The sequence below is a fragment of the Ursus maritimus genome, unplaced genomic scaffold (genome assembly GCF_017311325.1).
Source record: "Ursus maritimus isolate PB19 unplaced genomic scaffold, ASM1731132v1 scaffold_30, whole genome shotgun sequence".
NCBI classification, from domain to species: domain Eukaryota; kingdom Metazoa; phylum Chordata; class Mammalia; order Carnivora; family Ursidae; genus Ursus; species Ursus maritimus.
In genome coordinates, this window is record NW_024425564.1 from 13,960,000 (window position 1) to 13,973,458 (window position 13,459).

A 13,459-nucleotide genomic window follows, 5' to 3' on the forward strand; every position below is an offset into this window, starting at 1 on the left:
TCCACCCCATTCCCACCATCTTCAAACAGTTTCCTATATGTCTTCTGAGCCCTACCACTAGACTTACCTGTAAAACTCATCTCTAAATCTGTTTTCCCCATATTCAAAAATATGCAAAGGCTGTCCAAAGGTAGCCCAACTTCCTACACAGCCTTACATCACATTTCTCTTCAACAATTTTTTTGCTTAGCTAATCTAGAATGCTTATCATGTTACAGACATACTCCAAGTTTTCTCACTTCTGACTCTGGGCCTTACATCACTACCTCCATTTCAACTACCAGTTCCCACTATGTCTGCAAATTTCTTTAATAAACCTCCTCCCTGATACCATAATAATCCTCTCAGACTGAAGTTCTCTCTCACCCCTCTCTAAAGACTCAAATATATTAGCATCAGCCTCTGTCACTTGCCACAAATCACAAATCTACACCAGTTTAGAACCTCCACAACAGAAGTGGGTTTTATACATCTTTGTGTCCTCCATTCCACCACACATGCAAATATTTGTTGAAGGGCTAAATGATCTTACAAGTCAAAATTCAGATTCAATTAAGCACCATTTCTGCCAATTAACTGGCCTTCAGGAGAAGCAGGCAAAACACAATAAAAACAGACAAACTTCACATACATAGAAACTTAGACTGAAATGACTAAATTTCCTAACCTTTATATACTTACAGTGCAACCACTCTAGAATGATACCCACACAGTAACAGGCTCACTTCAAGTAAGAAAAGGACAACAGACTTTTTGAACTACAAAAACTTTTTGGAAAAAGGAGAAGACTGGTTCATTTAACACTAAAATGGCAGGGGGAGATCTTCTATAAATAAATCTTCATAAAATTTCCTACATCTTCCCACCATGCCAGTTTATAGCTCCAGGGTGATAAACTATCTACAATCACAAAGGAAAGTTCTTAATCTAAAGGAAATTGAATAACAGAGCATTCATACCTAAACATTCAAATTTTGCCTGGAAGATACTCTCATGTTGGTCTAGAAGGCCAAGAAGCAACTAGATAAATTATAAAGTGGAAGATGGACTGATTGCTCCAGTTAGGGATAAATAGTCTTCACACCTGGAGTAATAAAGAGAGTGACTACTTCTCTACAGAAAAGAGAGGTGGTAATCTCTCCTGGTACTGTATACATAAGATACCCTTTAAAAATGAGAAAAGGCATTCAGAATCATTTAGAAAAACAGCTCTGCTCTAACTGAAAGACCCTGATAACTTTCACAGCCCAAAGGTTAACACTGGATACTGAACAGAATCATCAGAGATTAAGAAAGGGGAAAATTTTTTTCCCCGAGGCAGCACAGATAAGAAGTATCTTTACTGATATGTAAATATCCTTCAAGGATAACATATTAGAGAAAAATGTAAATTATGAGAATTTATACACTATTTTTAAATTTAATATTACAAGACTGGGTTAACCACTATATTTCTCTCACTATATTCCACACCTGGTTTCATTTTATTTAGTTTATAGTTTCTCCCTTAAACTAGCAGAGATATAAAACAGGCATATAGATTCCATTCCTTCTAAAGTTGGGGATATGGAGGAATACAAATCACGTTAAGTATTTCTGAAATAACACTGCTGAATTCGTTCATTAAAAAAAACTGATAAATTCTCTGGACTCTTTTTGGCAGGATGGCAGGGGGCTCTTTTAACTTAGAGTTATTTGTTCTTATTTCTCAGCTCCACTATTCTGATTGAATAAGTGTCTAAACAGAACTCATATCACTCCTGGTTCAGATTTCACTCACTCAAGTGAACACCAGGATATAGCAACAAAAATGAAAATTTGAATTAAGCAGATTGCTAGAGCGCTATGGATGGGCTTCTCAGGTTTACTACAATTTGTTCCAGAAAGAAAAACTAAAGAGAGGTTGGTAGACTACCAGAGAATCTGAATTAAGGGAAAGAAATCAACATTAGCTGTATCACACTGAGAAGACAACAAGCTAAAAAGAGTTTTTCTTCCCATGATTTTTACTACTTACAATAAAAAGTTAATTCAGTTAATTTTAACATACTATTGAACTCAAAAAATATTATTTTCTCAGCCAATAATATTACTACCAAAAATTAATATTAAAATATAAGTTTTATTGTGCTATATTTTCCAACATTTTAACAAAACACTTCATTCACAATGTGGTTTGAAATGGCAGAAAATAGACTACAAGATCAACCCAAAATAAATGAATACTGCTATTTTAATGTTAGCAGTAAGATTTTATATTGCTCAGTAACAGAGAATCCACTTTTAAAAAGTATTAGTATTTCTATTAGATTGATTAATTAAACTTGAAGACTAGGAGTAGTGCCTGCATTAAGAAACCACAACAACAACAAAAGAAACAGAAAAAAGTAAACTACAGAACAACTCAGGAACACAGCCAGAGAAATCTGAGCGTAAAAATGGCTTACTTTAACGTGGCTCTGGGCTCCAAGGTTGTAGATCTCTGTAGGCTTTACTTCATTAATGATCTTCACAAGGCAGGTACTGTCAGTAAGATCACCGTAGTGCAACTTCATGTCTTTAGAATTCAAAAGCATACCATTAGATAGAAAAAAACATAAGCCCATTCTTTAAAAAAATATTTTAAAAAATCAAAATTGAAAAGTATATTCTGAAAGTCTGAAAACCACACTGGTTTCAGAACAGCAGAGTATAACTGTCATCCTTAAAGAACCTAAATGGTAGAAAGATACTCACATTTGTTGCCTATGTCTGGTTATAGATCCTACAAAGAGGGTATATAAAAACTCAAATGAAGTTTTTTAAAAATCTTATCAAGACAGATGTTATATAATGACTGTATCTTATGGTTCCCAAGTAGTTTGTAAGATGTGTTACATAGGAGTGAGATTCAAAGAAAATCTAACAAAAATGCATATATTGTCTGAAGAACTCTGTAATACACTGGTAATAGTGAATCAAATACTTTTAACTAGCGATTTTTAAGTACTTCATAAACATCAATCCTTAAGCCATCCACAAAATGCCTGATGTAGAGACATAATTGATTAGGACAACTAACCTATTCTAACCCTAAATCTCAGCATATCCTTACACTGACTTCACTGAATTTGACACATGCAGATGGGCGATTTGCTAGCTTGATATTTTCATTATTTTCACATAGTATTGATCTATGTCTAGATCCCATGGCACTACCATTCTGCACTTTGCACAAAAATGACAATAATTTTCAAAGAGGATATACTGAATAATCTGAATATTAAGGTAAAAAGCATTTAGTGGAGACAACTAACTAGGTTATCTTCCTGATGATGTCACTACCTGTACAAGTAAATCCAAACCTGCAAATATTTGGTGCTCTGAAATGAATACAAAATGATTTATGCTTTACATGCTGACTGAATCATCCCTGCTAGCTGGAAAAACTGGACAAGCAAAGCAGGCTGAACTTGGGAGTTAAAAACCCAGTGTCCTGGTCCTAGCTCTGTCTTTTACATGGTATGCGACCTCGATAAAGTTACCACCTTTCTCTGCCTCTATTTCCTCATCTGTAAAATGGTTTCACTCAAAAACTTAGGAGCTGCTATAAAGGGCAAATGAGAAAACACTGTAACTGAGCAATGCAGACTATCTGGCCACATTCAGGCAACTTTATTAACAAAAATAACATGCAACTGCAAACAGTGATCTGCAAAGCAATTAAATATAGTTTTGACTGCCACCTGTTTTTGGACCTGTCTTCACAAATTATTTTAAAAATTAAATAAATGTACAAAGATCGCTTAGCTTGATTACATTAGACCAAACATAAAAAGCAAAGGAGTGTTCTGTGAATATGGACCTGATCTTACTTGAGGGGATAAGGACACCTGGAGAAGGGTGATCAAAGGCATGTCTACTCTTGGTTTCTTGAGCAGCAGCATCTGACCAATATCCTGTAACAACCAAACCAAGATGACACTGTGGCCCAGGGGCAGCAAGCAATGGAAGGGTTTTCAAAGCATGCAGATAGCATTCAATGCAGGCAATTCATGGGTAAATAATTGCAACTTGATGGGCTTTGAGAAAAATGACACTTGAAAATAACTTATCATAATATAGGAAGTATAGAAAGAAATTTTAGAAAAGAAAATGACTTACTTCCTTCAATATGAGCCTGGGGGTTCTTATACAGATGTTCAATTCGACCTGTATTGAAAGAGCTGGATCGCCGCACAATTCCATGGACCTGCATTTTTTATAATGTGGAAAGATAAGTTATAAATGTGCAATGAGGATTAATAAACAACTCAGAGGTTCTTTTGTTAATGCTTACCTTGTGAAAAAATAACTATAACTTAAGCCTATAACTTATGAACATTATCTTTAAATTATTAAAAATAGTTCCACTGCTTACTTTCCCCCAATCACTGCCCACCAGCCATGAGCATTGCACCTCCATCTCTCTGTGGTGTTTTCACTGCCAATCTCAACAAAAGTAATTAGATAATTATGTGACTTCACAGCAAATCCTTAGTTACAGATACTCAAATGTCTCCTTTTCCAAACACACACACACTTAGAGCCCTGCTGCTGACAAAATATCTCCTCAGTTTGAAACCGAAGACAGACCATGTGAGGCCATGTCGGTAAAACTGCCTCGCAGCTTCTGTAACACAAAGCATGAGCCCGAGACGCTCTGATGCCACCACATCCTTCCAAGGTCCTCAGAGCTTTGCATCATGCACCTATTACATATATATAAATATACCTGCATCCACAAATATAAACAGCAGCTGCTATTATCCAGCTTATTACATGTATATAAATATACCTGTGTCCACAAGTACAGATAGCAGCTGCTATTATCCAGTTTTGTGGACAAGAAATAGCATAGATGGGGGCGCCTGGGTGGCACAGCGGTTAAGCGTCTGCCTTCAGCTCAGGGCGTGATCCCGGCATTCCGGGATCGAGCCCCACATCAGGCTCCTCCGCTATGAGCCTGCTTCTTCCTCTCCCACTCCCCCTGCTTGTGTTCCCTCTCTCGCTGGCTGTCTCTCTCTGTCAAATAAATAAATAAAATCTTTAAAAAAAAAAAAAAAAAAAAGAAATAGCATAGATGAGGGACAAGACTTGTATTCTACTAGATTTAAGACACGAAGAAAACTCAAATGAAGAAAGGATTTTTCATTTTTTTAATTTTTATCTTTAACTTAACCATGATTAGTGTGAGGGGGAAGAAAGTCCTTGGAACAAGAATGCATACCTGTCTGATACCAAAGAAAAGACTATTTGTGTCTGATACATAAGAGAAATTGTTCAAGACCTGGTCTCACTTCCTTCTTATGTCAAGATTGCTCCCTTTGTGTTGCCAATGCTAATACAAGCTTATGTCACCAGCCGCCCAAGTTCCAGTTCTACTGGTGGCAGTTTTAATCCTTCACTTATTTTAGAAGTGTTCCTTCAAATATTGGGCAGTTTCATTTGCAGCTGAATACACTTCTATATTTTAACTCAATCGTTTTCTGTCTGTTTCAAACTGAAATTAATCCTTGGCATGACTCAAATATTCCAAATGCTGGGGGGGGGGGAGGTGTGGAATTATAAGCACATAAGACTTTCTTTCAAATAGAAAGACATGTCATCGTCATTTTATGTGGCATACATGAGAAATTAACTTCTGCAAAGGCTACAACACACCCACAATTAATAATTCTGTTGGTTAGCTGCTTTAGCCAAAGAGAAAAGCACTCATCCACACTATTTTCCAAAAGAACTAAGCCCAAGAAAATGTGGTAAAAATGAAAATATTTTTAAGAAGGGAACATCACAAACTTCATTGACAAATTTTAGGAGGCAAACTGTAAAATCTAGGAAACGTTAAATTGAGATTTGGGTATATACCCCCATTTCCTAATTTAGAAGTGGATAAAATAACACATCAAGCTTAGAATTTATTCTACTTCATGGCCTCCAATTTTTTATGTTGTTACTTAATTGTAAAGTTGAATTGCTCTACAAACAATAATTTTGTTTAACACACAATTTTAACAAACAATTTTTTGTTTATAAAAACCAAGTTCACATATATACTTATATATAGCAAAACTGGTGTTTGCCACCAAGTTATTTCTGAAATACAGCTTTCTCAGACGTAAGCAGAGCTTTAGTTCACTGGATATAAAGGAATCTCTATGTTCTAAAAACAGATCATTTAATTTTGATAATGAACATAAGAATAAGAATAATATGATTTAGTCTATCTTTCCTCTTAATTGCTGGATTCTGGGTAAGTCACATATTCCAACATCCTGAAACAAAGAGAAACTCCATATACATACACCTTGCATATAAACATAAAAGGCCCTGATAAAAATATTAAATGGTATTGATGGGTTCAATATAAAATCAGACAACTACACAAAGTCACAGCAAATAAATAACATAGGACTTTTTGTTACACTTATACCAAAAGCATTAAGCACTAGGGTTTTTTTAATACGAAAAAATGTGTTTTAATTTCCCCTCACTCCCAACTTTTGGTATGTGTATACAGGGAAAGAAAGACCTGCCAAATGCTTAATCCATGACAGCAAGTATTATTCTAAGAACTAATGAAAGCTGAGTCTGTCTGCTTCAGAGACAGGTGAAATACAAACTTTAAGACAAGCCAAAATGTGTGCAAACTGGATAATCTAGTTAAGAATTTGAGATTAGCAGCTTTCTCTTTACAGAAGGGATGTATGTAAGGTTATTGTTTGTTTTTATAAGGATTTGGGGGGGAAAAGAGATGAGAAGTTAGGAAACCAAAGCGAAAAGATAAATGAGCTGAATATGACTCCATATAAACTTAATCAAAATCACTATTATGTTGTAGCAGATCAAAAACAAAATATTAATTCTGAAAAACTGAGGTCTTAAACAGAAAGGAGTACTTTGACAAAGAAATTTCATGTCCCATTTAACTAAGTGATGAAAAGGAAAATTTCAAGTTCTCTCAATGTCAGAACAAAGTTAGTTTGACTTCAAAACCTAGAGTCAGATTAGGCAATACAACAGAGAAATGCTTGCTCCTTTGTTTATTTATTACAATCGTGAAAACAGAAAATTGTTACCACTGGAATTCATATCTTTCAGTATCTGTTTGTTTGTTATTGCAGTCAAGAAAGCAGAAAACTGTTACCACTAGATTTCAAATTCTTCAATGTCTAGATTTCTCTTGGAGGCCAGGATAACGGCCCAGGGATGTTTAATGCCACTTGCCTTTTGAAAAGCACAGATTATACAGGTAACGTCTATAGCTAACACGTGCATGGCAATGACCATATGCCAGACACTGCTCCTCACAGGCATTAAATCACTTGTCCTCACAACACCCTTCCTTGTATCACTTCCCTTCTACAGGTGAGAACGCTGCCTGAGATCACACAGCCAATGGAAGTGGTCAAGTTGAAGTGTACACAAGGTCCCTCCTACCAACACTCAGTATGTTTTCAAAATGAAATCCATAAAAACTTTGCCTTTTTCACCAAGGCTTGTAGGATAGTCAACAAACCAGAAAAAATATTTCACAGATTCTCACAGATCATGAGTGGATGTATAGGAACTCCATGTTCTAACAAATAATCTCCCAGAGATAACAACTGGAAATCCTTATACGTCATTTCCTTTCTGTTCTCCTCATACTCCCTGGTCATAATTCCTCTCTTAGAAGGAAAATCCACAATTTACCTATTCTTTACTCTAAATTCTGATATGTTGTATTGTATTTGTTGCCATATTATTTAATATAAATTTTTCATTTATTCCCAGACATATTTTTGCTTTTAAAAGATTTAAATTTGTCCTTTGCTTTTCTGGTTTCTCTGTGTTTTGGGGACAAAAGTACATGTTGTTGTCTTATCTGCTAAAGTGATGCTAGGAAACCACTTGGAACTTTCACAAGAAACTTCACTTCTATCAATGTCCCTTTTCCCCTCGTGCCCAGAAGGAACGTGCACGGGGCTAAGATCCTGGGAAATGTAACAGGCCTGCCTTTCACTAAGACTAATTAATAAATTGGACTAAGGAGCCTTCTATAAAATCTGTATCCCTAGGCTTGTCACCATCAAGTACTGTATCACCTTGTCACTCTTATATCAACTAAAGCCCCACAAATCCCACAGAGCTTCTCTGGACTATTTTCCAAGCATTGTCTCACCTAATCTTCAAGATAACCTTAGGAAACAGGTGCATTTATCATCCCCTCTTACCTGAGAAGCTAACTCTGAAAGGCCCAGTGACCTGCCCAAGGCCACAGGGCTAGCCGGTGGCAAAGGAGGATTAGAACACATGCTGTCCAGTACCCGAGCCTAAGGGCCTCCTTGCCACAGTGAGCTAGATGGCCTCCTTCACCTCCCTTGCTCTGAAGCTGGTTGACAGGGCTTAAGGGAGAATTATCCTTTGCACTTCAACAACTGTAGAGTTGAATATTCGAAATTGTAAAGGGCAATTTTTTAAAAAGATTTAATTTATTCATTTGAGTGAGAGAGACACAAAGCACAAGCAGGGGGAGAGGCAGAGGAAGAAACAGATTCTCTGAGATCAAAGGCTGATTCTTAACCATCTGAGCCACCCAGGTGCCCCTAAAGGGCAATTTTTTAAAAAACCTGATAATCCTTAGTTTTCCTCTTCATGAGATGACACTTACATTCTATAAATAATAAGTGTTAGATTAATTCTCTTTGTGCTCTCCTTAATGATTAATATTAAGCACAATTCAAGAAACAAGCAACATTAAAAACTGTAACTTTAAACCTTTATATAGAGTCTCTTCTCGATGAGAACTGGACCAGGAATAAAGCAATCCTTCACTTTCTCATATTAAATAGTTCATTCAGGGACGCCCGGGTGGCTCAGTCGGTTAAGCATCTGCCTTCGGCTAAGGTTATGATTCCAGGGTCCTGGGATCGAGTCCACATCGGGCTCCCTGCTCTGCGGGGAGTCTGTTTCTCTCTCTCCCTCCGCCCCTCCCCACTGCTCATGCTCTGTCTCTGTCTCAAATAAATAAATAAAATCTTTAAACAATAAATAAATAAATAGTTCATTCAGAACATGACCAGATGCATGGATTTCACTGGCCACATTAGAAGGCCCCACAGCTTCAGGAATCTAATGTGTGATGTCATACAACGTATTTAACCATAACTAATCAGACTATTCATACATGATATTCCTTTAAGTCATATGCAAATGTCTATTTTTGCTTAATAAAGTTAACCAACCTTTTTATACCTTTACTCTGCTTTCTTGACTAAAGAAAAAGTAAAGGATTATCTGTAACTGGGCTATGCTAATTCTTAGATAGTGTTTGTCTTTGCCTAGAGCCACCCCATCACTGCCACACCAACCTACCTCTGCTCTTCAATCTGCTCCCCTCCAGTTGACTACTGCTTCTCCATAGAGTCCATGCCTCCCCACCTTCACAATGAAAGGCTGACTTTGCCATTGCTAGACAATTAAAAATTTGTCCCTTTCTGTTCTAGAAAGAACTCAGCCTCATTATCAAGCCTATTCACAGAATCTGTAGCTCTTCTTCCCAGTGTTTATTTGTTTCTGGTTTGTACTCTGCTATCCCAAAGTATATTGTTTCCAGTTATTTCTTAGCCTAGTGATATTCCTTATACAAAGACTAAATACAAAATAGTATAAAAGCTCAGAGAAGGAAAGCACCACAAATTAAGGTACCTTAAGAAATTCTGTTCATCTTCGCCTTATGATTAAATGATCTCATTTGAACCTAGAGTTGTACTGGCTCTCAAGCTGTTAAGATCCAGGAGAGTGGCATTAGCAACAACTGGGGGCTTATTAGAAAGGCTAATTTCCAGAGCCCAGAACCAGCCATCCTCATCTTTATGGGGTCTCCGGGTGGCTCTGATGCACACTGCAGGTTGAGAACCTACTAAGTTAGAAGTCTGTGCTCATCCAAATTGTTGATGTTGACCCTATGGATTCAAGTACAGACAGGTGTCTCCTCTTATCCTACTGCATGCTATCTACGAACCCTATCATCTTGCTCATGGTCTTGAGCAACTAGGGACTGCTGGCTGATAATTCTGGAAAATTTCCGATTCAGCCTCTTCGAAAAATTTACTTCAACCCAAACTCAAAAAGATGAAGTCTGTGCCACCATTAGATTTCCCTTAATAGCTTATCCTCTAATTTTATAGCCATCTCTTAAAATGGAAGACAGCAGCCTATTAAAATTGAATACAATATGGATAAACACCTTTTCGTTCCCCTATTCCTACAAAACTCATATTTCCCCTGGACTATGAGAAGGAATCATTTCTGATTATGCTTTACAGTGCTATACCTTCCTCTTGTATTGTCTATACTATCTCTTTCTATCAGTTTATGGATCTCACTCCTAAACCTCTCTTCTCTTGCCAAACATTGTTTCAATGATTCATTTCTCCCATTAACTGTGATTTGCCAAGTGGGCCTTCTATTGTCTTTATCAGAATCAAATCTGCTCTTATGATTTCGAATGCCAATGGAACAAAAACATTTGTAGCTCACCTGGCAGTCCTAGGTTCTCATTACGTTTATTTCTAAGTCTATCATCCATTTGGGAACATTACTACCCATCTTCTGAAGTCTGCTAGTTCCTTAATAAGTCACCTAAGTGGAGCTTTGAATGTCTCTGTGCATGTCTTCTTCCTAGCCATTTCCCGTAACGCTGAGACCATCCACCGTCTACCATATCCACATTAACCCCAGGCCCTATCATTAGTCCACCACATTATCACAGTGACTACTCCACCTCACACCACCATACTTGCTCCGTTTTCCTCTGGACTAGCTGCAGATGTGACTTATTGCCACCAACCTCATCTCATGTCTTAGTCCCCCATGTCGTCCTTGGAAGTAAATTTCAACATCGACACAGTTTAAGCACTCTGACATACCACCTCACTCTCCAAAACTGCAATGACCATGATGGGGTTCAGGACATGCTACTCCAAAATATGGCACCTTGGTGTATGGAATATTTTAAGCTGAAGGAATTTGACAAAACAATAGAAACAGGAAAGTCACTCTAACTTTCCCCCTGCTCTTCCCCCCTGAAACAGTCATGAAACATTCCAGTGAGAGATGCCCTCCACTATAACTGGAAAGAAAGGAACATCCTTATCTCTGACGACAAGGGGATGCCAAGAAGAATCCAAACAAACAGATCTTGTTAAGTTTCCTACACTTACCTCATACTCCTTGACCTGTCATATTTCTTTAAGACCATCCATTCTCCATCGAATCTAACATAAAAATACTTAGCCTTAACAGTTTCTTTGTATCTTCATTTGGTTCCCAGTCATATAAAACTTATATTAAATAAAATTCCATACTTTTCAGTTTAATTTTCAGACCCAGCCAGGGACCCTAAGAGGGTTGAGGAAAACTTTTTTCCTCCTCCACATTAAACCAACAAAGATTAACAGGAGAAATTTCTACAGTTTTCTCAAACTCCTTCTGTTTTCTCAAACTCCTTCAGCTTAAAATATTCAATGTGCTAAGGTACCACATCTTGGGGCTGCACATCCTGAACCCCATCAGCTCTTACTAAGTTCCTGCTCTTGGTTCACTTGATACACAGCCAAATCACTAACTCCTCTCTAGCTACCAAACACCTCTCAGCCAGAGCCAACCCCTGAAACAAAATAATTTCTCTCCCAATCCTTCCCTTTTAGATTCATTAAAGCATTAAATTAATGTAGTCTGAATAAATTAGTAGTCTTTATCTAAAACCAACTCTTCTGTACTACATATGATCCACTCTAAAATTCTCTGCTCTGCAGAATATGTATGTATTACTCAATTATGACATAAGTGTACATGTATACTTTCATAATTATATTTGTCTTATTTTGATATTTTTGCAAGATATAGAACTAGCTGGCTTTGTACGGGAACAGAAGGTGCTAAACATATCTGCTATTACTTCTTAAAGTCTAAAAAGTTAAGGCTCTCAGAAAAGATTATGAGTTATAATAAGAAAATTCACTTCCTTTTCTTCAAATCCTGTTGGCATTTAGATGTCAAATTCCTTGCTGTTGTTTTTCCATCTGCCCAGACTGCACATTTTTTTAAACAGTACACCTACAATTAGAATAATCTAGAGAATCCAAATTTATTAATGTAAACACTCCCAAATCAGACCAGAGCATATGGGTCACTGTATAGGTTTTTGTTCTCTGTACAGCATGAACTTATATATAGAAAACTGTTCTTAAGAAGGTAAGATGTACACATGAAGTTACATCAAACTTAGTATGTAAAACCTGTTTCCTTTAAGGAAAGTAGAAAATGTTCAAGGAGAGGACAAAAGAGGAGAAAAAGAAGACAACAATGCTGATGACGCCAGCTGCAAACCCAGAAGTTTCAGCTTCCATAAAATATATGGCTGCCTATTAGAATGAAAAAACCTCTGAGTGTAAATGTTTCATTCAAGCTTGCCAAAGATCAGCTTAGTTTTTATTGCTCTGTGCAATTTCCGAATTAAGTGACTTCACTGTGAGTGGGACTTTTTTATGTAACACATTACATCATAAATTAACCCTAATAATGTTATAGCTTTCAGCTTACCCAGGCTGCTTTATCTGAGAATGTGGGAAGCGTGCAAAGCAGTTAAATACTAAGGAACAGGGGGAAGCCACCAGTGCTCACCAGCAGATAAATAGCACAATGAGCTGGCATTGTTACAAGCCAAGCGGCACATTCTTCCCCTGATTTTGATTTGTTATCAGAGTTTCAGTGGAAAACACACACAGGACGACGGCGGCAGAGGAAGCAGGAGGCCACTGTGTCCAAGTGATTCCACCAGCCTGTGCTTGCTCACTGAGTCACTCACCTCATAGCCTTTCTCCAGCAGGAACTCAGCCAAGTATGAACCATCCTGGGAAGAGAAGGAAAATTGACAATTGTCAGACCCTTCATAGCTAGTGTAGAAGGCAGCCAAGACTGAGAGCTTTGACAAACGCACTGAAGGGGCTATATAAACTTGAATTAAGGATCATGGCAACCAGAATAAAAATAATACAGCTAATGATGGTAAAAACAGAATAGTGTTCCATTTTCCACTGTTCATTAAGCATATTCATAGACATTATCTCACTTGAGCACCACAGAAGCACAGTAAAGTGTTATCATTGTCCTTTTTACCGAGCAGGAAATGAAATCCAGGGACATAATATGGGGCAAGAGAGAGAACATGACACTTCAGATGGATGTAGGTTTAGGTTTTGCCACGGACTAGCTGCGTGAAATATGCAAAATATGTGTTGCAAAGCAGAAGGCCTTGGTACTATAGGAACATAAAACAGGAATCAGACTAATTCTGGGTGGTTGTGAAAAAGGAATCGCGGATGAAGGAATGAGATGGGAGCTGTGGGGACTGGGGGAGAATGCAGGTGAGTGTAAGGAGGAGGCGTTATTAACA

The 13,459-nt window shown here is 37.4% G+C and overlaps 1 protein-coding gene across 1 annotated transcript in view; it reads right to left on the minus strand.

The window, feature by feature from the left end:
* Positions 1 to 13,459, minus strand: part of GMDS (GDP-mannose 4,6-dehydratase) — a 596,996-nt gene that overhangs the window by 453,957 nt on the left and 129,580 nt on the right. The window contains exons 2-4 of the mRNA XM_040644987.1: positions 12,872 to 12,916; positions 4,144 to 4,231; positions 2,448 to 2,557 (exon numbers count right to left, since the gene is read on the minus strand). Of these exons, the coding sequence (XP_040500921.1) occupies positions 2,448 to 2,557; positions 4,144 to 4,231; positions 12,872 to 12,916 (243 nt within the window). The remainder of the gene's footprint in view (positions 1 to 2,447; positions 2,558 to 4,143; positions 4,232 to 12,871; positions 12,917 to 13,459) is intronic.